The 26811-nt window shown below is 39.3% G+C and overlaps 1 protein-coding gene and 1 pseudogene across 1 annotated transcript in view; one reads left to right on the top strand and one right to left on the bottom strand.

The window, feature by feature from the left end:
• The window catches only part of OCA2 (OCA2 melanosomal transmembrane protein), a 454916-nt gene that overhangs the window by 262044 nt on the left and 166061 nt on the right, over positions 1–26811 (bottom strand). The window contains exon 19 of the mRNA XM_049905844.1: positions 25209–25317. Within this exon, the coding sequence (XP_049761801.1) occupies positions 25209–25317 (109 nt within the window). The remainder of the gene's footprint in view (positions 1–25208; positions 25318–26811) is intronic.
• On the top strand, positions 1033–1745 carry LOC126057277 (translationally-controlled tumor protein-like; annotated as a pseudogene).

The raw sequence follows: 26811 nt of genomic DNA on the forward strand, positions 1-26811 counted from the left end.
CAAAATGGCTCACTTCAAATAAGCAACAAAATAGAAAAGTTTAGAGGTAACAACCCACATAAAAAATTAGAGGTAATAACCCACATGAAAAAACAAATAACAAAATGGCACAAGTTCTCTTTTATCAGTAATCCCGGAATAACTTAAATGGATTAAGTGTTCCAGTCAAAATGCGGAAAGTGGCATAATGGGTTAAAATAAAAAGACCCATCGACATTAAATGCTGCCTGCAAGAGATGCATCTTAGGCCCAAAGACACAAACTGAAATGATGGAAAAAATATGCCATGCCAGTATTAATCAAAAGAGAGCAGAGGTGATGATTTTCATTTCAAAGTAGATTCAAAGCAAAATCAGTTGTAAGACAAACAAGGACATTATATAATGATAAAAGGATCAATCCATCAAGAGAGATCATAGTTGTAAATATATATGCACCTAATATGTTGTTTTTTGGTGCTGTCCAGGAGGTTCCGACTCATAGTAACACCATATGTAACAGGATAAAATATCCCCTGGTCCTGAGCCATCCTCCCAATCTTTGCTATGTTTAAGCCCATTGTTGCAGCCACTGTGTCAATCCATCTCACTGAGAGCTGTTCTCTTTTTTGCTGACCCTCTACTTTGCCAAATATGATGTACTTCTCCAGGGACTGGTCCCTCCTGATAACATGTCCAAAGTATGTGAGACAAAGTCACACAATCTTCAATTCGAAGGAGCACTCTGGCTGTACTTCTTCCAAAACAAATTTGTTTGGTCTCCTGACAGTTCATGGTTTATTCAATATTCTTTGCAAACACTGTAATTCATATGTATCAATTCTTGTTCCTTCTTCCTTATTCATTGTCCAGCTTTTGCATGCATATATGAAAACCAAAACCAAACCCAGTGCCATGGAGTCCGACTCATAGCGACCCTATAGGAGTAGAACTGCCCAACAGAGTTTCCAAGAAGCACCTGCTGGATTCAAAATGCCGACCCTTTGGTTAGCAGCCGTAGCACTTAACCACTATGCCACCAGGGTTTGCGCATATGTATGCGGCAACTGAAAATACCATTGCTTGGGCTTTTCTGCCCGCTCCCTCCACCCACCATGCTTGCTCTGGGCTCCGGGCTCCTGCTAACCTAGCACCACCCTTGGATCCCCTCAGCACCATCACAATTATCTACCCGGACCTTATCAGCCAAGATGAGATGTTCTCCGACATTTAGAAGATCTGGGAGATCACGGACAGGCTGTGCCTGGAGGTGGAGGGGAAGATGATAAGTAGGACAAGGGTAACATTGATGACTCGCTCATTGGTGGAAATGCCTCAGCTGAAGGCCCCGATGGTGAAGGAACTGAAAGCACCATAATCACTGGTGTTGATATTGTCATCAACCGTCACTTGCAGGAAACCAGCTTCACAAAAGAAGCCTACAAGAAGTACATCAAAGATTACATGAAATCAATCAAAGGCAGACTTGAAGAATAGAAACCAGAAAGAGTAAAAAACCTTTTATGACAGGGGCTGCAGAACAAATCAAGCACATCCTTGCCAATTTCAAAAACTACCAGTTCTTTATTGGTGAAAACATGAATCTAGATAGTATGGTTGCTCTGCAGGACTGCCATGAGTATGGTGTGACCCCATATATGATATTCTTTAAGGATGGTTTAGAAATGGAGAAATGCTAACAAATTTGGTAATTATTTGGATCATCTGTCATGCTAACTGGCTGCTGCTTTTCATCCACACAACACTAGGACTTAGACGAATGGGACTGACTGATGTCATCTTGAGTTCTTCATTTATTTTGACCTTGATTTATCTGGAGTGGAGGCACATTTTTTTTTTAAAGGAAAAAAAAAATGTCTTGTAGGTTGTCTAAAAATAAAATGCATTTAAACTCAAAAAAAGAAAAGAAAATATCATGGCTTGGGTCAGGCGCACCTTAGTCCTCAAAGTGACACCTTTGCTTTTTAATACAGTGCAATATGTCATGTGATTTCTTGACTGCATCTTCCATGGGCGATGACTGTGGATCCAAGTAAATTCTTGACAACTTCAATCTTTTCTCCGTTTATCATGATGTTCCTTATTGGTCCAGCTGTGAGAATTTTTGTTTTCTTTATGTTGAGGTCCAATCCATATGGAAGCCATAGTCTTTTATAACCATCAGTATGTGCTTCAAGTCCTCTTCACTTTCAGCAAGCAAGCGAAGGTTGTATCATCTGCATACAGAAGGTTGTTAATGAGTCTTTCACCAATCCTGGTGCCACCATCTTCATATAGTCCAATTTCCGGGATAATTTACTGAGCATACAGACTGAGTAAGTATGGTTAAAGAATACAACTCTGACACACAACTTTCTTGCTTTTAAACCACTCAGTATCCCCTTGTTCTGTTCAAATGACTGCCTCTTGGTCCATGTACAAGTTCCATACGAGTACAATGAAGTGTTCTGGAATTCCCATTCTTCACAATGTTATTTATCCATAATTTGTTGTGATTCATGCAGTTGAATGCCTTTGTGTAGTCAATAAAATATTGAAAGCTGCAGGAAGCATCAAAAGAAGATGAAAGGAATGTACCAGAAAGAATTGGTTGATATTCAATCATTTCAGGAGGCAGTATGTGATCAAGAATCAATGTTATTGAAGGAAAAAGTCCAAGCTTCACTGAAGGCACTGGCAAAAAAGAAGGCTCCAGGAATGGATGGAATATCAACTGAGATGTTTCAACAAATGGATGCAACACTGGAAGCACTCACTTCATGCACAAGCTATAAAAAAAAAAAAAAACCATTGTCCTCAAGTCGATTCCAACTTGTAAGGACCCTAAACGACAGAGAAGAACCGCCCCATAGGATTTCCAAGGAGCATCTGGTGGATTCGAACTGCCGCACTTCTGTTTAGCAGCTGTAGCTCTTAATCACTATGCCACCAGCGTTTCCATAAACTGTATAAGCGGACCATTTTGAACCACTCTGATGTGTCATCCATCTGACGTTAGCGATGATATTCCTGGTTCCACGTCCTCTTCTTAAGCCTGAATTTCTGCCAGTTTCTTGTCAATACACTGCTGCAGAGCAGAGAACGCCAGAAGGATGTTTACCTGTGTTTTATCGACTATGCAAAGGCATTCGACTGTGTGGATCATAACAAATTATGGATAACACTGCAAAGAATGGGAATTCCAGAACACTTAATTGTGCTCATGAGGAACCTTTACATAGATCAAGAGGCAGGTGTTCGCACAGAACAAGGGGATACTGATTGGTTCAAAGTCAGGAAAGGTGTGCGTCAAGGTTGTATCCTTTCACCATACCTATTCAATCTGTACACTGAGCAAATAATTCGAGAAGCTGGACTATATGAAGAAGAATGGGGCATCGACATTGGAGGAAGGCTCATTAACAACCTGCGTTATGCAGATGACACAACCTTGCTTGCTGAAAGTGAAGAAGACTTGAATCACTTACTAATGAAGATCAAAGACCACAGCCTTCAGTATGGATTACACCTCAACATAAAGAAAACAAAAATCCTCACAACTGGACCAATGAGCAATGTCATGATAAACAGAGAAAAGATGGAAGTTGTGGAGGATTTCATTTTACTTGGATCCACAATCAACAGCCATGGAACCAGCAGTCGAGAAATCAAAAGACGCACTGCATTGGGTAAATCTGCTGCAAAGGACCTTTTTAAAGTGTTGAAAAGCAAAGATGTCACCTTGAAGACTAAGATGCGCCTCACTCAAGCCATGGTATTTTCAATTGCATCATATGCATGTGAAAGCTGGACAATGAATAAGGAGGACTGAAGAACTGATGCCTTTGAATTATGGTGTTGGTGAAGAATATTGAATATACCATGGACTTCCAAAAGAACGAACGAATCTGTCTTGGAAGAAGTACAACCAGAATTCTCCTTAGAAGTAAGGATGGTGAGACTGCGTCTTACATACTTTGGACATGTTGCCAGGAGGGATCAGTCCCTGGAGAAAGACATCATGCTTGGCAAAGTACAGGGTCAGCGGAAAAGAGGAAGACCCTCAACGAGATGAACTGACACAGTGGCCGCAACAATGAGCTCAAGCATAACAATAACTGTAAAGATGGCACAGGATCGGGCAGTGTTTTGTTCTGTTGTGCATAGGGTCGCTATGAGTCGGAACCGACTCGATAGCACCTAACAACTTGATGTGGCATGACTCAAAATAAGAAGAAACAGCTGCAAACATACATTAGTAATTGGAATATAGAACGTACGAAGTATGAATCAAAGATAATTGGAAGTTGCACCTAATATAAAAAAAAAAAGCATTGTCGGCAAGTGGATTCCGACTCATAGCAACCCTATAGGATAGAGTAGATCTACCCCATAGGGTTTCCAAGGAGCATATGGTGGATGTAAACTGCTGACCTTTTAGTTAGCACCCGAGCTCTTAAGCACTGCACCACCAGGGCTCCTGTGCTAGTATAAAAAAAATAGCACCTAAATAAATAAAACAAACATTGAAAAAATTGAAAGCAGAAACAGTTCTGCAGTAACAGTAGAAAACTTCAATATACCACTCTCAATAATGGACAAAACATCTAGAAAGAAGATTAATAAGGAAACAAGAAGACCTGAATGACACAATGAACTAGATCGAACAGACGTGTATACATCACTCCACCCAACAACAGTACAACACACATCCTACTCCAGTGCATGCAGATCATTCTCCAGAACAGACCACATGTTAGGTCACAAAACAAGTCTCAATAAAGTTAAGAAAACTGAATTTATACAAAGTATTTTCTCTGAACACAATGGTATGAAACTAGAAATTAGCAACAGGAAGAAAACTGAAAAATACACAAACATTTGGAAACTGAACAACATACTATTAGCAAACCCACTGTTAGCAAACCAGTGAGTCAAACAAGAAATCAAGAGGGACATTAGAAATTACATACAGACAAATGAAAATGAAAGCACAGCATATCAAAATCTATGGGACACAGTGAAAGCAGTGCTTAGAGGGAAATTCATAGCAATAAATGCATATATTGAGTGAAGAAAGATCATTAATTAAAAACCTAACTCAAAAACTTGAAGAATTAGAAAAGCAAGAACAAACCAAACCAACCAGAAGAAAGAAGATGTAAAAAAAAATCAGTGCGGAGGTAAACAAAATAGAGAATAGAAAAACTATAGAAAAAAATCAGTGATAGAAGTTTTTGAAAGGATTAGTAAAACTGACAAGTTTTTATAGAGTAACAAAGAAAAAAAGGAAGTAGACACATGTATTTAAATTAGGAATGAAAATGGGGGCATTAAAATAGAGTTTTATCTAGAGTAACAGAAAAAAAGTAGATATATATTTAAATCAGAAATGAAAATGGGAGCATTAAAATGGAGCCTAATGAAATAAAAATGATCATTAGCTAATACTATGAATAATTGTATGCCAATAAATTGGACAACTTAAGATAAAATGGACAAATTCTTAGAAACATACAAACTACCTACACTAACATAAGAAGAAATAGGAGACCTCAACAGACCTATTAAAAGTGAAGAGATCAAAGAAGTAATCAAAAACCTCTCAACAAAGAAAAGTTGTGGTCTGGACAGCTTCACTGAAGGAATTCTACCAAACAACTGCAGTAGAAGTGACACCAACCCTTCTTATTCTCTTCTAAAAAAAAAAAAACAGAAGAGATAATTCTACCTAACTCATTCTACGAGGCTATCATTATCTTGATACCAAAAGTATCACAAAAAAGAAAACTATGACCAATATCCCTGATGAATATTGATGTAAAAATACTCAACAAAATATTAGAAAACCAAATACAGAAGCATATTAAAAAAGATTATACATAATGACCAAGTAGAATTTATCCCAGAAATTCAAGAGCGGTCCAACACTAGAAAATCAATCAACGTGACACACTGCATTAATAGAGCAAAGAAAAAAACTACATGATCAGCTCAGTCAATGCAGAGAAGGCTTTTGACAAAATTCAGGAGTATTTTACAATAAAAGCATTCAACAAAATAGAAATCAATGGAAAATTCCTCAATGTGACAAAAGGCATTTATGAAAAACCTACAGCTAACATCATACTTAGCAAAGAAATATTGAAAGCATCCCCCTTAAGATCAGGAAAAAGACAGCTGTGCCCACTCTTACCACTGCTATTCAAAACTGTACTGGAATTTCTTGCCAGAGTAATTAGGCAAGAAAGAAAAAAAAAAAAAAGCATCCAAATTGGAAATTGAAGATTACATGATCCTATATATTGAATACGCCAAAGAACCCACAAGAAAGCTACTAGAGCTAATACATGAATTCAGCAAAGTGGCGGAATACAACATCAACACACAAAAATCTTTCGGGTTTCTATACATCATCAATGAAGACGCTGAAAAGGAAAGTAAGAAAACAATATCATTTACAAAAGCATCTAAAAGAATAAAATACCTAGGAATAAACTTAACTCAGGAAGTGAAAGACTTGTACGGAGAAAACTATAAAACATCACTAAAGAATTAAAGAAGAAACTCCCCAAGATAAGCTAGATAACTGGAATCTTCTAAAAATGAAACACTTATGCTCATCAAAAGACTTCACCAAAAGTGTAAAAAGAGAACCTACAGACTGGGGGGAAAAAATTGGCTATTACAATTCAAACAAAGGTCTAGTCTCTAAAACCTGTAAGAAAATCCAACACCTCTACAACAAAAAGACAAATAATCCAATTAAAAAAATGGGCAAGGAAATGAACCAACACTTCACTAAAGAAGACATTCAAGGGCCAACAGACACATGAGGAAATGCTCACTATCACTAGCCACCAGAGAAATGCAAATCAAAACCACAATGAGATACCATCTGACCCTGGCATTACTGGCATGAATCAAAAGAACAGGAGATAACAAATCCTGGAGAGGCTGCCGGAACTCTTCTGCACTGTTGGTCAGAACGAAAAACGATACAACCATTTTGGAAGACAATATGGCGCTTCCTTAGAAAGCTAGAAATAGAAATACCATATGATCCAGCAATCCCACTCCTAGGAATATATCCTAGAGAAATAAAAGTCATCACACAAATAGACATATGCACACCCATGTTCATTGCACCATTGCTCACAATGCCAAAAAGATGGAAACAACCTAGATGTGGTACATACACACAATGGAATATTACCCAACAATAAAGAACAATGATAAATCTGTGAAGTATCTCATAACATGGAGGGCATTATGCAGAGTGAAATAAGTCAATCACAAAAGGATAAGTATTGTATGAGACCACTACTGTAAAGACTTACGAAAAGGTTTAACACAAAAAGAAACAATCTTTGATGGTTACAAAGGAGGGGAGGGGTGGGGGTAGAAAAACACTAAATAGACAAAAGATAAGTGGTAACTTTGCTGAAGGGTAAGACAGTACACATAACTGGGGAAACCAGCACAACTTGTACAAGGCAAGGTCATGGAAGCTCCATAGACACATCCAAACTCCCTGAGGGACCCAATTGCTGGGCTGAGGACTTTGGAGACGGTGGTCTTGGGGAACATCTATCTCAATTGGCATAATATAGTTTATAAAGAAAATGTTCTACATTCTACTTTGGTGAAGTAGTGTCTAGGTTCTTAAAAGCCTGTGATTGGCCATCTAGGATACTCCACTGGTCTTACCGCTTCAGAAGCAAGGAAGGATGAAGAAAAATAAAGATGCAAGGGAAAGGTTAGTCCAACGGACTAATGGACCACATCTACCACAGCCTCCACCAGACTGAGTACAACTAGATGATGCCTGGCTACCACCACTGACTGCTCTGACAGGGATCACAACAGAGGGTCCCAGACAGAGCTGAAGAAAAATGTAGAACAAAATTCTAACTCAAAAAGAAAGACCAGACTTACTGGCCTGACAGATACTGAAGAAACCCTGAGAGTACGGCCCCTGGACACCCTTTTAGCTCAGTAATAAGGCCACTCCTGAGGTCCACCCTTCAGCCAAAGATTGAACAGACCCATGGAACAAAACAAGACTAAAGGGGCGCACCAGCCCTGGCGCAGGGACTGGAAGGCAGGAGGGAACAGGAAAGCTGGTAACAGGGAACCTAAGATTGAGAAGGGAGAGTGTTGACATGCCATGGGGTGGTTAACCAATGTCATAAAACAATATGCATACTGTTTAATGAGATGCTAGTTTGTTCTGTAAACCTTCATCTAAAGTACAATAAAAATAAAATAAAAAGAATTAAATCAAAAAAAAAAACAAACCCAGTGCCATCGAGTCGAGTCTGACTCACAGCAACCCTATAGAACAGAGTAGAACTGCCCCATAGAGTTTCCAAGGAGTGTCTGGCATATTCGAAGGGCTGACCCTTTGGTTAGCAGCCATAGCACTTAACCACTATGCCACCACGGTTTCCAAAAAGAATTAAAGAAGACCTAAATAAACAGACATTTCATGTTCATAGATCAGAAGACTCAATATTGTTAAGATGTCAATACTACCTAAAGCAATCTATAAATTCAATGCAATCTCCCTCGAAATTCCAACAGCCTTCTTTACAGAAATGGGAAAATCAATCCTCACATTTATATGGAATTGCAAAGGACCCTGAATAGCCAAAGCAACATTAAAAAAGAGCAGAGTAGGAGGACTTTCACTTCCCAATCTCAAAACATATTACAAAGGTACAGTGATCAAAACAGCCTCGTACTGGTATAATGAAAGGCATAGGCCAGTGAAATGGAATTGAGATCCCAGAGGTAAGTGCACACATTTATGGTCAACTAATCTTCAAGAAGGGTGCTAAATCCATTAAATGGGGAAAAACAGCCTCTAGGACAACTGGATTTCCACATGCAAAAGAATGAAGGTACAACAATTGGTCTCTATTTACCTGAAGCAACAGAGGAAGGAGAGTCAGGAATTGGCGGAGTAAGTTGAATGTGCGTCTGGCTTCATCTATTAACAACTTCCATCTTTGCAATGAGACCAGAACTGGATGGTGCCTGGCTACCAGAACTGAACATTTGATCGAAGACTCTATAAAAGAATCCTGATCAGAAGAAGGAAAAATGTGGAGCAGAATTTCAAATTCTCAATGGAATCCAGACTTTCTGCATCAGTTAAGGCTGGATGAACCCCAAAACTATTGTCCTAAGATTATCTTTAAACTTTAAACATTAAACCAAAACTATTGCTTCAAGTCTTCTTTGAACCAAAAAAAAATAGCTTATGTTAATTAGTAAAGTGCATATGCTTTTGAGCATTATCCTCTTTTAAAGAATTTGTGAAATAAAATTGACAATGGCAAATCAGAAGTTAAGATGGGAAGTTCAGGAGCAGCAAGTTTAAGATAATGACAGTGAGAATGGTGGCACAACTTGAAGAATATAATCAATGTCCCCCAATTGTACATGAAGAAATTGCTGAAATGGTGTATCTTTGGCTGAACATACTTCCACCAAATTAAAAAATTAAATTATCTAGCCTTTTAAAAACCTCAGTGGTATTACTACTTTGTGCAGTCTATGTAACCCAAACCATTTGAAGTGAAAAATGAAAGGAGGCACGGTCATCGAATTGTTTGTACTACCCCAAATTCATTGACTCGTTTTTACTCAATGGAGGATATTGTCATTATTATTCAAAACACACTGGAGCTAATAAAAAGGGAAGACTACCACTACAACAAATACATTTAGAGAATCAGAGCCAAAACTTGACCAGCCAACACTATGAAATATTTTAACCAATTTGAGGAAAAGAACTAGCCTTCCCCATCTTTATATCTCACAGCATTTGCATGGGGTCCAGGAAATGTGGCTAAATTAAATTGGGGAAGAAGCTCCAGACGCAGCAGCAAAAAACTTTTATAGCAAAAGAAGGTTGTAGTTATTAAAATCACAGTAAGAATTGCCAAATAGATGAGAAAACATGTTCATATGTTATTCAGTGAGAAGAGAGGCCCTATATGGCAGGGGTTTGAGGATCCAATGGTCAGGACAGGTCATGGGGTTGTTTTGAGAAAGGGGAAGGTGCACTCCCTAGGAAGCCGCATATAAATTACTGGAAAGTGCCACATACCTAGCCTCAGCTGGGGCTCTTGTCTCTCAAATCTGCACCCCTATTCCTACCCAGACTAGCCTCTGGCTTCCACTGAAAGAAAAAATTGGCCTATAAACCCACGCTTTACGTTCTAAAAGTTCTTACTTAAAATTATCTTATCTTTTTGTCCTTTTTTCTTGAAAGTCACCTGGAAGCCCAATCTTCACCAGGTAATCAAAGTTCTCAGAAGCTTTCAAGGAGGGAGGGCCAGATGTCACAATCACACAATTACTAAACAAAAATCGTGTAGTCTTTGTTGATAATAATGCAACAAATACCACAATTACAGAACGGGAATGGTAAAGTAAGGACTTCCAAGATTCTGCTTCTTTACAAAATCAATGAGAACACTATCAAAAGTTGTGAAAATCAATTTTTTCAAAACTCTGAAAAATTAACCAAAGGCTTGCAATAATACGAGGAGCATTTATTCAAGAAAAACGGCTGCATACCCATGATAAAAACTAGCTTCGTGTCATTTCAACTTGCCTGATTTCCATCCCTTCTCCCTAGTTCCATGGTAGCCTTGAAAACCTACAGTGCCACTTTCATGGTGGAAACCAGCAGCCTAATGGCCATTGGAGGAGGCAGAATATGTTTGGAGTTCCCTGAAAGTCCCATCCCAGAGAACTTTCATTACCTGACTTGTCTGGAAGTTTCCTGGAAAACCATATTCCCAGTGCTTGTCTTTATTTGGCCCGATTCAGAGCTCACTCACCCTTAACAGCTTTCCCCCCAGGGTTTTTGTTGAAAACCACCAGCAGCAACTGTTTAATATTGCAACTGCCTGAGAAGGCAATAAAAGTTGAAGCTAAGAAGTAACTGACCAAAAAACTTAAAAGAAAACCCGGGGAATGATATTTCCATACAGTATTAAAATCCAACATATTCCTATGAATCTAGAAAGTCACATGTATGCATAGGTGTCATGGATTGAATTGTGTCCCCCCAAAAATATGTGTCAACTCGGTTAGGCCATGATTCCCAGTATTGTGTGGTTGTCCTCCATTTTGTGATTGTAATTTTATGTTGAAAGGATTAGGAAGGGACTGTAACACCACCCTTACTCAGGTCACCTCCCTGATCCAAGGTCAAGGAAGTTTCCCTGGGGTGTGGCCTAAACCACCTTTTATCTCTCAAGAGATAAAAAGAAAGGGAAGCAAGCAGAGAGTTGGGGACCTCATACCACCAAGAAAGCCACACTGCGCATCCTTTGGACCTGAGGTTCCTGTGCCGAGATGCTCCCAGACCAAGGGAAGGCTGATGCATCACAAGGACGTTCCTCTAGAGCCAAGAGAGAGAAAGCCTTCCCCTGGAGCTGACACCCTGAATGTGGACTTGTAGCCTACTTGACTGTGAGAGAATAAACTTCTCTTTGTTAAAGCCATCCACTTGTAGTTATTTCTGTTATAGCAGTACTAGATGACTAAGGCAATAGGACTGGGTACATGTCTAGAAGAGACTTGAGAAGGCCCTTATTTTTCATCTCTGAATGATCTTAAAGCTGTACTCAAGCAGGAAGTTAAGGCAAGAACAGGGTTGTAAACTGTCTGGTAAAGCTTTGAAGGATTGCCCCAACATGTATATAGAGCCTCCTGCCAAGGCATTTAAGGAAATCTCTTAATTGGTTCTGTTATTGGTTCAAGGCATTTAAGGAAATCTCTCTCCAATCATTAGTTTACCATTAGCTAATCAAGCAGAGATGTCAGTATTATACATGAAATAGAATACATACATTACAGAATTAGTTCATGAAAGTCACTAAACAAACAAACGAACCACAAATTAACACACATTGGTGAGCGGGGAGAAGACGAATTTCCAGAGTAACCACATTAAAAAAAAAAAAAAAATTATATTATTTAAAATGTCCAGTTTCAACAAGAAAAAACTAAAACATATAAAGAAGCAATAACATATGGTATATACACAGTAGGGAAAAACGAAGTAAACAGAAATTGTACATGAAGAAGCCCAGATATTGGACTTACTAGACAAAGACTTTAAATCAGCTATTTTAAAAATGCCCACAGAACTGAAGGAAACCATGTGTAAAGAACAAAAGTATGAGAATGATGTCTCAACAAATAAGAATAACAGTAAAGAGACAGAAATTATATTTAAAAATTATATTTAAAAAAAAGCAAATAGAAATTCTGGAATTGATATAACTGAAATTTCATAATAACTGAAATTTAAAAATTCAGCAGAGGGGCCCAACAGCAGATTTGAGCTGGCAGAAGAATTAGTAATCCTGAATATATCCACTCTAAGAAACAGAAATGTAAAAGAATAAAGAAAAGTGAATAGAGACTCAGAAATCTGTAGGACATCATCAAGAACATCAACATATACATAATGGGAGTCCCAGAAGAAGGGAGAGGAGAAAGGGACAGAAAGAATATTTGAAGAAATAATGGCCAAAAAGTCCCAAATTTAATAAAAAACATTAATTTTCACATCCATGAAGTGGAACAACCTCCAAGTAAAATAAACTCAAAAAGATTCACACCTGGACAGATTATAATCAAACTGTTGAAGGCAAAGACTCTTGAAAGCAGCAAGAGGCAACTCATCATATACAAGTATCCTTAATAAGATTTACAGATGGCTCTCAACAGAAACTATAGATGCCAAAGGCACTAGGATGACATAACCAAAGTGCTGAAAGAGAAGGACTGGCAGCCAGGCATTAGATAAGCAGCAAAACTATTGTTCCAAAATGAAGATGATATTAACATAGTCCAGATAAACAAAAACTAAAAGAATTCACTATTAGCATCCCTCTCCTGCAAGAAATACTAAAGAGGGTCTTTCAAACTGAAATGAAAAGACATTAGACAGAAACTCAAATCCACATGAAGAAATAAAGAGCACCTGTAAAGGTAATTATATATATAAACATAAAAATAGTCTAAATGTAATTTTTGTTTGAAACTTTTTAAAAATCTGATTTAAAAGATGATTGCATAAATTAATAATTATAAAACTATGCTGATGTGCACATAATATAAAAAGATGCAATTTGCATGACGATTATACCAAAAAGAGGGGGAGGAGACAGCTATATAACATATAAAAGTTTTGTATACTATTGAAATGGAGTTAATAGAAAACAAATAGCAAAAAGTTTTTAGCTCTTGTTGTTAGTTGCCATCAAGTCATCTCTCAACTCATGGTAATCCCATGCTCAAAAGAACAAAACACTACCCAGAGTCCTGTGCTATTCCTACGATTGGTTCAGATTGGACTGTTGTTATCCATAGGGCTTTCATTGGTTAATTTTCAGAAGTAGATTGCCAGGCTCTTCTTCCTACTCTGTCTTAGACTGAAAGTTCTGCTGAAACCTGAACAGCTTCATGCAACACACAAGCTTCCAATGACAGATTGTGGCATGCATAAGAGGCATTGTCCTGGAATTGAACCCAGGTCTCCCACATGGATGGAGAGGATTCTACTACTGAACCACTACTGTCACATAAATAACAAAACAGGAAACATAAATCCTACCATATCAGTAATTACATTAAATGTAAATGGGTGTTGATAGGTGTCTTAGGCTGGGTTCTCTAGGGATGCAAAACTAGCAAAGCCATAAGTAGAGAGAGCCAAAGAAAGCCAAAGACATTTATATCAAGGAAATGGCTCACATGGGTCAGGAAAGAGGCTTCTCCTGATTCATGTAGCTTCAGGGGCTGGTGAACCCAAGATTGGCAGGCCAGAGAGAAGGGCTGTTGCTCACAGCTGTGAAGAACAACGTATCCCAAGATTGGGAGGCAAGACTACAGGTAAGCTGCTAGCTCAAGTCCCAAGAACCAGAAATCAGACAAAGAGCAGCCAGCTTCAGGATCCAGAAAAATCAAAATCCCCCAAGCCTTGCCAGAATATCTGCCCACACTCATTGCAGGCCACATGCCCAAGGAAATTCCCCTTCAACTGGCTACTCACAGCAGATCCCATTATGGGGGTGATCACATATCAAATCTCAACAGGGATGTGATCACAGCATTATATAACTGCCAAAACACTGAGAATCATGGCCCAGGCAAGGTGACACACAATCTTAACCATCACAATGGGTGTCATGGATTAAATTGTGTCCCCCAAAAATCTGTGTCAACTTGGCTAGGCTATGATTCCCAGTATTGTGTGACTGTTCGCTGTTTTGTCATCTGATATGATTTTCCTATGTGTTATAAACCCTACATCCATGACGTTAATGAGCCAGAATTAGAGGCACTTATGTTAACTCAATCTGCAAGATTAGGTTCTGTCTTAAGTCAACCTCTTTTGAGATACAAAAGAGAGAAGCAAGCAGAGAGATATGGAGACCTCACACCACCAAGGCCTGGGGTCCCTTTGTCTAGAAGCTCCTAGGTCAGAGGAAGATTGATGACTAGGACGTTCCCCCAGAGCCCACAGACAGAAAGCCTTTCCCTGTAGCTTGCACCCTGAATTCGAACTTCTAGACTCCTAGACTGTGAAAGAATAAATTTCTCTTTGTTAAAGTCATCTACTTGTGGTATTTCTGTTATAGCAGCACTTGATAACTAAGACAATGGGCATATAATGTATAAAGACATAATTTGTATGACAATAACAGCACAAAAGAGGAGAAAGAAACAGTTATATAAAAGTTTTGTATACTATTGAAATGTAGTTGGTATTAATCTGAAAAAAAAAAGCAAGAAACCAAACCCGTTGCCATTGAGTGGATTCCAACTTACAGATGTTAATTGTAATCCCCAGGGCAACCACTAAGAAAATAAGAAGGCAAAGAGAATGGATTATGTATTTTAAAATGATCCAACTATAAGCTGTATTCAAGAAATTCATTTTATAATACACCACGACCAAGTGGATTCATACCAATTTCTGGGAATTGAGAGCCCAGAAATAAATCCATCAATCTATGGGCAACTAATTTTTGACAAGGGGTCAAAGTCCATTCAATGAGGAATAAACAGTCTCTTTAATAAATGGCGCTGGAAAAACTGGATAACCACTTGCAGAAAAATAAAACGAGACCCATACTTCACATCATGCGCAAAAATTAACTCAAAATGGATCACAGACCTAAATGTTAAACCCAAAACTATAAAATTCCTGGAAGAACACACTGGGAGAAAAATATGGGACCTAATTTTTTAAACAGGCTAACAAACATAACTACAAATGCACAAATAGCAGAAGACAAACTAGATAATTGGGACCTCATAAAAATTAAATACTTATGTTCATCAAAAGACTTTATCGAATGAGTAAAAAGACAACCTACAGTCTGGGAAAAAAATCTTCAGACACAACGTATCCAGTAAGGGTCTAATCTCTAAAATACACAGAAAACATCAACAACTCAACAACAAAAAGACAAACAACCCAATAAAAAAATGGGCAAAGGACATGAACAGACACTTCACCAAAGAGGACATTCAAGCAGCCAACAAACACATGAAAATATGCTCAAGGTCATAAGCCATTAAACAAAAAAAAACAAACGCCCACTGCCATTGAGTCAATTCTGACCCATAGCGACCCTATAGGACAGAGTAGAACTGCTCCATAGGGTTTCCAAGGCTGTAAATCTTTATGGAAGCAGACTGCCACATCTTTCTCCTGCAGAAAAGTTCAAACACCAACATTTTGGTTAGCAGCTGAGCGCTTTAACCACTGTACCAATGTCTTCTGCAAGCCATTAGAGAAATGCAAATCAAAACTAAGAGATAGGATCTCACCCTGACTAAATTGGCACTGATTCAAAAAAAAAAACATAACAGCAAATGTTGATAAGGATGCGAAGAGACTGGAACCCTTATGTATTGTTGTTCATGCTGTAAAATGATACAACCACTATAGAAAAGAGTATGGTGCTTCCTCAAAAAAATTGGAAATAGGAATACCTTACTACCCAGATATCCCACTCCTAGGTGTACACCCTGCAGACATGGACAGATATATCCATACCTATGTTCTTCGCAGCATTATTCACAATACCAAAAAAAAAAAATAGAAACAATGTAAGTTCCTATCAACAGATGAATGCATGAGCAAAACATGATACATACCTACAATGGAATACTATGCAACCATTAAGAACAATGATGACTCTGCAAAACATTATAACATGGATGGATCTGGAGGACACAGTGCTGAAATAAGTCAATCACATAAAGACAAATATTGTATGATCACACTTTCATAAAAAGACAAAAACCAAAAAAACCAAACCCGTTGCCGTCAAGTCGATTCTGACTGATAGCGACCTTATTGGACAGAGTAGAACTGCTCCATGGGTTTCCAAGGAGCATCTGGTAGATTCAAACTGCCAACATTTTGGTTAGCAGCCATAGCATTTAACCACTATGCAACCAAGATTTCCATAAAAAGACAAGAATAGATTATATATACAGAGATCAAAGTTCATCTGGTGGTTGCCAGGGATGGCTATTGGAGAGGAGAAATCACTCTCTAAACCGTAGATACTCGTTATTTTTGGTGATCAGAAAAGTAGCACCGAGTGTGTGGGTATAATGAGCACAGCTTGATCAAAATAAACAATCTCACGAAGAAGTACACAAGAGAAAGGATGTTTGTGCTAAAGAATATGACATATATAATTTTGCAACAACAACAACCAAAAAACAAGTGTATGGTCACATATGTATATGTATAGGCATATGTGTATGAGTATTTTTTTTTAGATACAGTGAGTACATATGTGTGTACAGACAGAAGTATATATGTATGCATGCATATATAATCATAGAGAACACAGTTACAAATACTTCTCAGACATAATCAAACACCTTGGGAGATTGGTCTTCTGGGTTTGAAGGCTTAGGACCTTAGTCTCATTGGACAACTCAGTCAATTGGAATAAAGTAGTTCACAAAGTTCATGTTCTGCATCCTAGTGAGGTGAGTAACATCAGGGGTGTTCAAAGCTTGTGAGCAGCCATCTAAGATACAACTACTGGTCTCTACTCCTCAGAAGCAAAAGAGAAAGAACCAAAGTCTCAGAGGAGAAACTAGTCTACAGGGCTAATAGCTACACATGACACGGCCTCATCTATCCTGATTCCAGAAGATCTTGATGGTACCCAGCTATCACTACCAACAGTTCTGATCAGGGCCACAATAGATGGACACTGATAGGATGGGGGTAAAACATGGAACAGTACTCAAATTCTTAAAAAGTCCAGACTTACTGGACTAGTTGAGACTAGAGGAGGATTCTTTAAGACTATCACCCTGAGTTCCTCTTTAAACCTTGAACCAAAGCTATTCCCTGACATCGTCTTTTAGAGAAACAACAGACCGACACACAAAATAAAGGATATTAACTGTGAGTACCAAAAAAAAAAAAAAAAGCCATTGCCATCAGGTCCGATACATAGCGATTAGAGTAGAACTGCCCCATAGGGTTTCCAAGGAGCAGCTGGTAGGTTTAAACTGCCAGCCTTTTGGTTAGCAGCCAAGCCCTTAATCACTGTGCCACCAGAGCTCCTGTGTGAGTACAGTGCTCCATTAAAAAACCATTTGTATGAGACCAAAAAGTCAACAATTACTCAAAAGTAAAGATGAGGAGATAAGGGGTCAGAGAAACTAGAGTACTGGAAATGGAACAACTAGAGCAAAATTAAAGGAATGCTGACACATTGTGAAAAATGTAACTAATGTCACTGAACAATTTATGTAGAAATTGTCAAATTAGAACCTAATTTGCTGTGTAAGCTTTCACTGAAAACACAATACAATATTATTTATTAATAAATAAATTTAAAAGTAAAAAACTGAACCAGTCTCTCTCATGATTTCTTCAATGTTCTTGGGAATGTGCAAGGTTACCCAGGGTGAGATTGACAAGGAAAATAATCTAATTATTCTATCTGGTTCTTAAAAATCCCAAATCCATTTACATTATATTTATCATCATTCTGAAGTAATCACGTGGAAATTTATGTTCATTTAAGAAAAATACTTGACGAAAATTAGGAGGAAGCCATCTAAATATTTAAATATTTTCAGGTCAACACAAATTGTATGTAATTGCCTTTATACACTTTATTTATGTTGCTGTTATTACTGTATTTTTATGCAAATAACATGTGCCCTCTGCATTTGTTTGCCAACTACACCCTCTGCCCATGAGGTATTTTCACAAGTGCCCCTATGCCAATTTTTGTACATGTTGCTGTAAAAAAAAATTAGCATAGCACACTTATAAAAATACCTTCAGGGAGGAGGGCATGGTTGGCAAAAAACACATAGAAGGCATGCGCTATTTGCATAAAATATGGTCATTGCAGTTGAGTCAATTCTGACCCATGGCACTCGCATGTATGTAAGTGTAGAACTGTGCTCCATAGGGTTTTCAAGGCTGTGACCTTTTAGAGGTAGATCTCAGGCTTGTCTCCCAAGGCACCTCTGAATGGGTTCAAACTACCAACCCTTCAGCTAGTAGTCAAACACTTAACTATTTGTGCCACCCAGGGACTCTTACACTTTATTTCTATGTGAGTTTTTTTCTAATTTCTTTTGTGGATTTCTTTCATTAGCCTTTTTGTTTCATTCAAAAATGAGGTTTCCTGCACTTTTCAATCCCTGGGCCTTTATTCACCGTCTTCTCCATCTCATTGTGCCTGAGTGCAAACCATCCTTCCAAGGCAAGTGAGCACTGCCACCTCCATTAAATCTTCCCTGAGACCATAACAAGAAGACACCTTCCTGAGACAGGATGTAGTGCTGGGAAGATCCTTAGAGGAGACATGCCTGGAACTAGAATCATCTCAGCCTTGCATGACTGGGTGATGATGTGGTTTAAGGAGACTTGCCTCCTCATCTGTCACTCACAGGCTCTCAGCATGATGCCACTGAACATCCAAATCCTTTGACTGACCCCAGGATCCAAATATACTGCCCCTGCCACAGTGACAACTTATTTTATATTAATATATTGCATCCTTGTTATAATTTAACTTCTCACATCACCAGTCTTAAGTTTATGTTTAGCTACCATGTGGGCTAGAAGACAAGGCAGTCAAATTCTCTCAGAAAGTCTCTCCATTAAAAGAACAGGTGTTTTTCTTGTGGACTTTATGAATGTCTGAACTCAGTAGAATGACACTGTTGAGGCCCTGAGGCCGAGGCCCAGACCTGACCTATTCCCTGAGGCACCACCATCTACCACCAGTGGCATACACCAGAGGTCACTGAGGGCCAATTGCCATTGTTTGTTGGAAATTCTGCAAGGTTCACTTGCTTCCTTGTATGTGCTCAGCCCTTTCTCTCTGAACGAAATGGTTTTTAATCACATCCCCAAGTTTTGCAATCCTATCCTTTTGTCAAAGTCCATGTCAAATGTCCTCCAAGAGGCATTCCATTGCCTTTTCAATTGGATGTCATCATCTCTTCCTCCTCCTCCTCTTCCTCCTCTCCCCTCCTTATACTTCTCTTTCATTTTAATACCAATGACATTCCATCTGGACCTTTATTATGAAAAATTTAATATCTGGCTTTATAATACAAGTACCCTTGCCTCAACTCTGTATCTGGTTCTGAGAGCTCTGAAGATCTTCGTGCCTTAATTAGCTGTTTGGTCCTTGCTGCACACAATGTGACTCCCTGTGCAGAATAAATGCGGATCCATCCGCCTCTAGAACGTAAGATCACTGAGAGCAGTGGCTTGGTTTTCATGTTCACCATGCTATTCCCAGCCCCTAGACTACTGCCTGCATTTGTTGTATAAATGTATAAACCAATGAATGAATGAATGATTAATTAATATAAACTATACTATTTTTTATACTATTCACTAGAGAACATACATTAGGAGGTTTGGGGAATGTCTGTCCTCTTTCTCTGAGAACTATGCCTCTGCCCACCCCAGGCCAAATTTACCAGGTGTCCCTGCCCTCTTGGCCATGTTTTTCTGGGTTAAGAAAGAACGCCTACCCAACCTGGGCTCATCAGGCCCTTTACGTGGAAATTTGGGATTCAAAGTAGCCTTTTCTCTCTTTATGTGACTGATATTGAGATCCTATAAACTGGGAAGTAAATGGGGCAGCCATTATTCTGCTATGAACAGAGAAAAGACAAGACGATGGTGAAGCTAAGAGGCCCATCGCCCCTGGGAATCTGCCTGGACCATTATCATTTCAATAATGTCCTATTTTGCTTGTGACAGATTGAGGAGATTGCATTTTGGTAACTAAAAATACTTTCACAAAGACAACAATAAAATTGCTCAACCACAGGGACACTGGGAAGGCCAGCAATTTGGAAATCATAATCAGGGAAATAATTAGAGAAAAAAATTCCAGAACAGAAGTCTAATCAGAGCATAGTGATTGTGAGAGAATGTAGGGGCCTGTTCTGAAATAATTACTGAAGAAAGTGATCTAGAAAATTAGTAATCAAAGTTGTAAATGTTAAGACCGAAGATAGCATTTTAGAGTTTTCCTTACAAATTCTTCTCATAGTCATGAATTCTTCTCACAATTCCAAAAATCTTAAAAATTTTGAAAAGCAAAATTTTTATGTCTTATGCCAAACCTGGCTTAGGCTAAAATGAGGCTATTTGTGGTCTTTATTTATGCCATCTTTTGTAAATACTCAGGTTTCCCTGCAGAAATATTGATGTTTTCCTGACAGGGTGCCACTCCTGACACTCTTAGGGTCAGAGCCCCTTGACCATCTCAGTATATGCACTGAGTTGTCTCTCTAAAACACAAACAAAACTTGCTGAATTTCAAAATATATCAGGCACCAAGGGTTTCAGACTAAGGGCTGTTAACCTGTGTTTAACAGTCAGACCAATCTGGAGTTCTTTCCAATGTGTACTGTAGGTAATGACCCTTGCATGTTGGGGGACTATTTTTTTACCAGATGATCGTGATTGTGACCATGGTCCTCACTCACTTCCTTAAGTGTCACCTCTTGCACAACACAGTCCTTCAGATCTCTCAACCAAGCCTTGCCTCGGTGACCAACTCTGCATGGGTGCCACCACTTCATATAGGAGTGACATGACTGTGTTTTGTGGGATATGACACTCGCGTCCAAGCTAGGGCTTCTCTGCTAACACTGCTGTATCGCTGCCTCACCTGAGAAGAAACCCTGACCAATGGAGTGTAAAAACCTGTGCATAAGTGCTCTCCTTTCTCCCACTCAACCCCACAGATGGTCCCAACACACATTTCACATTTCCTCTCAGACAAACTGAGAGGGTCGAGTAACCAGTCTCCCACATGGGGACATCAAGATGACACAGCCCTCTCTTACCTGCCCCTTTCCACCACTCTACTTCCCCACTCCTCTGTTCTCCCTGGGGTCACCTGCCCCAATAAAAAGCTCACACACAAGCCTTTGCCTCAGGCTTTAGTCTCTGTAGGAACCAGGCTGAGTCAGCCAAATATTAAATTCTCAACATAAGTAGGTTTGAATCTATGAGAATGAATTTGAAGTTTGTTCATGCAACATATAAACCTGTATCTTGTATCTACTAATGTGTCAGGCATCTCCACAAGGAAAGAAAAGAAAGAAAAATGTAGAAGACATGAACCATGCCTTTGAGCCCAAAACGTGGGAGGATGTCAGGGGACAGAGAAATCAACACATAATTAAAATAAAACATAAACTCTGTATTTAAGGTCTATATCAGGTGATATGGAACTCCAGGGGAGGGAGTCTAGTTATACCAAATGCTGGTGGGGATGTGGAGTCAATGGAACCCCTATACACAGATGGTGGGAATGCAAAGTGGTACAGCCACTCTGGAAAACAATGTGACACTTCTTATAAAATGAAACATATATTCACCATGTGACCCAGCAATCCCAATCCTCAGTAATTACCCAAGGGAGATGAATACTTACCTTCACACAAAACCCTGTACATAAGCATTTAGAGCAGCGCTATTCATAATCATCCCAAAGTGGAAACAACACAGATGTCCTTCAGTGGGTGAATGGATAAGCAAACCATGGTATATCCATACCACAGACTAGTGCCCACTACAAAAAAGAATGAACGACTGATAAAAGCAACAACTCGGATGAATTTGAAAGGCATTGTGCTGTGTGAAAGAAGCCAATCTCAAAAGGTTACATAATATGGCAATGGAGAACAGATCAGTGGTTGCCAGGACTCAAGGGAGGAGATGAAGAAACCACAGGGCGGGGGGGGTTGGTATGAGATGGAACTTTCTGTGTTCTGACTATGTTAGCAGCTGCATGAGTCTGCACATGTGTTAAAATTCACAAAACTTACGCCAAAAGGAAAAGTCAACACTGCTTCCGAAAAAAAAAAAAATTAAAGGGACAAACGAAGAGTCAATGCTGTGTTTTGGGTTATGATTCTTAAAGGAAGGAATGTCATATGATGTGATCTTGTGTTAAGTGACATCACATTGTGTTAGATGATGTCATGTTGTGTTATAGGACATCATGTGTTAGATCATGACATCACTTTGCATTAGATGACACTGCACTGTGTTAGATGACATCATCTTGTGTTAGATGAAATCAGATCGTGTTAGATGACATCTTGTGTTAAATGGCATTGCCTTGTGTTAGGTGATGTGACCTTGTGTTAGATGATATCGCTTTGTGTTAGATGACATCACATTGTATTATGCTACCTTATGCAGCAGTCAGATTCAAAACAGAACTTTCCCTATTGATAGACAATCCCATTCTCTACTGATGAAAGCCCTGGGAAGAATTTGCATCTATTTTGTCCCTGTTTCCATCAGAAGAGTTACTGTAACTTTAAGGAAATTAGACTCCATTAAATATATGTTAACCCAACTTTTTTCCAAGTCAGCCTAACTCTTCCCCATATCAGGGTGAATCAGCAAGTATATGTATTCTGTATTCCAGGATCCCCAAAAAATCACCTGCACGCAAACCCTAATTGAAAACAAAGCAAAAATTAAAAGCAAGAAGTAAGTTCCCCAATCACAGATGAAACAACCACATAAAGAGATGTAATACCTTAGTAAAAAAAAAAATTCTCATACTAATATTAAAAGTTTCACAATAATCAACATCTTTAATTCCATACTGTTAGAGATCTGACTTCAAATCTAAAAAATTGTTGTTCTCAATACAAAGAGTACCGACAAATGCAAATTTCCACATATTTTTAGTTTTTAAAGTATTTACATTTAAAGTGGAATCTCAAATAAAATTTTTAAAAAAAAGGAACAAAATAATCTGTGAACACCCAAAAGTATTCTCAAATGGAATCCCTCTGTAAACAAAACGTCAGGCTTATTTTACTTGTTTAATAACCAGTGGTGACCAGCAGCTTTCTTAAAGCGACTAAAGGTTTATAATGTTAATAGTGTATTATGTCTGGAGTGTGATTAAAAATTAATCACACTGCAACAATAATTTCTAGATGTCATTCACCAAATACAATTAAAATCTGCTATATTTTTGGCATTAGCTTTTGCATTCTTCATTACTTCACTGTGATTCTACACCGATCAGTCGTGTAGAAAAACCACCAAAAAGCTCAGAACCAGATGCTGCAGCCTGACAAATGGGATTTTGAGATTGTTTAGAGAAATAAATTCTGAGAGGTCATGAACACAAGACATAAGGCTGAACACCCAGTCAAGAGTATACACATCATGTGCTATGAGTGAGAACTCTAGAAATGTCACTTTCTACTAGAATAGGCAGATCCTAACTTAGAATCTACAGATTTCTAATGTAGCCAAGAAGCCAGAGAAGCAACGAAGCAGTGTCAATAACTGCAGCTTGCCTTCCTTATCCATCTGCTCTATAAGTTCAGAGACTTTGCTTTCCACAGAAGTTATACTCTTCAAATATTGCAGGAAATAAAATTTTTATTAGAAGTTATTTTAAATATCTTAGCAAAACTCACTTTTTTTTATTGTAGTGAAAATATACACACCAAAACATTCACCTCCACAACTTCCATATTTACAATTCAGTGACATTGTTTACATTGTTCCTGTTGTGCCACCATTATGGATATCCAGAGCTCACTTTTCAAGGAAAACTACAAGTAAAGCTTTGGTTAAAGAAACAGCCCTTGACGCCACCTCAAATTTATCTTTCACATGAATTCATACTTTCATGTGAAACGTGTTTTGGAAGTTGGAAGTACATTTTGTTTTGTTTTGTTTTGTTTTGTTTTGTTTTGTTTTGTTTTGTTTTGTTTTGTTTTGTTTTGTTTTGTTTTGTTTTAAATAATGACACCAATAGAGAGAACTGTGAATAAGAAAAAATTCTGGAGAGTGGAAAATATGAAGGATGCCGGAGTTAGTAAGATATATGGCGAGCTCAGTGTGGCTGTGGCAGAATCTTAAAGAGGCAGAGGCCATGGTCTGGAAGGAAGAAACTGGGGACAGGCCTGTGCTTGGCTCTCCTACCTCAGCACAGGGCTAGGGGTGGAGAGTGGAGAAGATAAAACCTCACGTGAGGTGGAGGGAGAGTGGGCTCTTGCAGGTGTCTGGGCAGTGCTCAAGCCCTTTCACAACCAGGGTCTCATTTAGCTCTCATGTCCAGTTGCAGGTTGAAGAACTAACCTTGCCGAAGTTACTTCCTGGCTCTTCTGTGGGTGATTCTCAGGGAACGGTTAAAAAAGATCCAGCAGGTGATAATAACTACTGTATACCCCTTCTACAGCTAAATCCTTTGGGGCTGGGGACCCACACACTGAGTGTGTGTCACTCTCTCTGTCTCCCTGTCTCTGTCTCTCTACTGCTCTCTCTCCATCTTTCTCTCTGTTTCCCTGTCTCTTTCTCTGTCTCTCTGGCTCTGACTCCCTGTCTCTGTCTTTCTCAATCTCTCTTTCTCTCTCTGTCTCTCTCCTCATCTTTCTTTCTTTCTCTGTCTCTCTCTGACTCTCTTTCTCCATCTCTATTTCTCTCTTGGCCTCCCTGTCTCTGTCTATCTCTGTGTCTCTCTCATGAAACAGTGCAGAGGTTTCCCCCTTCTATCAAAGGCCTCCACCCTTGCTCAGCCCTCACTGGCCTCCTGGCCAGCACAGCTGCTAGCAGGCAAAGTCCCCTTCCTGACTATGGTATGAATTGCAAACAAAAAACAGACTCACCAAGATCAAGATGAATGCCAGGGACAAATGAATTCAGAAAGAACATGAAGATAACCACTCCCAACACTGTCAAGCACTTGGCGAGCAGAGTCCTGTCTGATATTCTGTGCTGTGAGAGAAAAGCAGCTCATTTACTCGGGACAGCCTCTGATTCCTGCAGTCATCCTACATGACTTGAATCACTACACATACCTCCTGATGATAAAAGATATAAAACCTTGAACTTGAAATAAGATAATAAGGAAACATGTTAAAATGAAAAATGAATAGATTCAGGATTAGAGCATTCAAACTCTAAGAAAACACACACACACTCAATAAATTTAGATGCAGTGTGATCTCTTTATAAAACACCTGACTAAATGGCTTTTCCAGCCCGTGCCCCCACCCAGTCATGGGGAGAGATGTTAAGAAAGCTATTGGATCTGACAAGCAATCTGCAGTGGCTCAGCCATCCCTACATCTACGTTCCATGTCGGTGTGTGTCATATGAGCCCTGGTGGCACAGTGGTTAAAGCATTCAACTGCTAACCTAAAGGTCAGCGGTTCAAAACCACCAGCAGGTCCATGGGAAAGACACATGGCAGTCTTCTTCCATAAAGATTTACAGCCTTGGAAACCCTGTGGAATCTCCAGGAGTCAGAATTGACCTGACAGCGTTGGGCTTGGTTTGGGTTTGCCATGTCATATACTTGAGTTTGACTACCCTCTTCCTATTGCACAAACAACACTCATGTTGGTGACAAGGCTAGCTTGTTTTCATAACAGCGCATGTGGTTCCTGTAAAAGGGTCTTACCATGTTATAACATGTAAAGCTCCCAAGGACACAGGGAGAGGCACTGCCCTGAACTGATGACACATGTGGAATCTGACAAAGTCATTCAGGGGACAGGGATGGTGCAGGAGACAAACAGTCCCCTGCAGTCTCTTTATTTACCTTGGAGTCACTGAACCTCCTTCCAATGGGCCTGAATCACAGGGGTGGGACAGCATCAAGGCCCCGTCTCCTATGGGAGTCTCCACAGGCCAAGGCTGTGTGGGGCTGGGACTGGGGCAAGGCCCCAGTGGGCCCCACCCAACTCAAGGTCCCCTATGTAAATGGCAACTGTGCTGGATCTTCGTTAACACAGTTGCGCCAGCAAATACACTTATCTGTTTATGTATCTACATCATTTCTTGGTTTCTCTGGTCAATGAGATAAAGTTGCAGCCACCAGAAACACAAACTCATACCTCCTTCTAGTCATGGCAGCTCCAGCTGCAGCATCTTGTCCCCTGTGCACAAGCTATGAGGCCACCCCTCTGTTGTGCACATGGTGGCCATGCCCTGAGCATCTGTCCTCCCTCCTCTGCCACGGCAAGGGCTTGTAGTTCAGCCAAGTCCCACTCAATTCCCCTCCTGCCTCCAAGGAAGGCTGATTTGTTAGATTATTCTGGGATGGAGAATTAGGAGGGAAGGGGGCATGGCAGAGAAAAAATGGAAGTGTTCCAAGGAGAGGAATGAGGGTCCCAGGTTTGAGGGGGCACACTACAAGTGTTCTTTGCTGTCGCAGCAACCGTAGAAAGCATTGTAACCATTGCCATTTCAAAGACTGGAAATGTA

The sequence above is a fragment of the Elephas maximus genome, chromosome 13 (genome assembly GCF_024166365.1).
Source record: "Elephas maximus indicus isolate mEleMax1 chromosome 13, mEleMax1 primary haplotype, whole genome shotgun sequence".
Lineage (NCBI taxonomy): Eukaryota > Metazoa > Chordata > Mammalia > Proboscidea > Elephantidae > Elephas > Elephas maximus.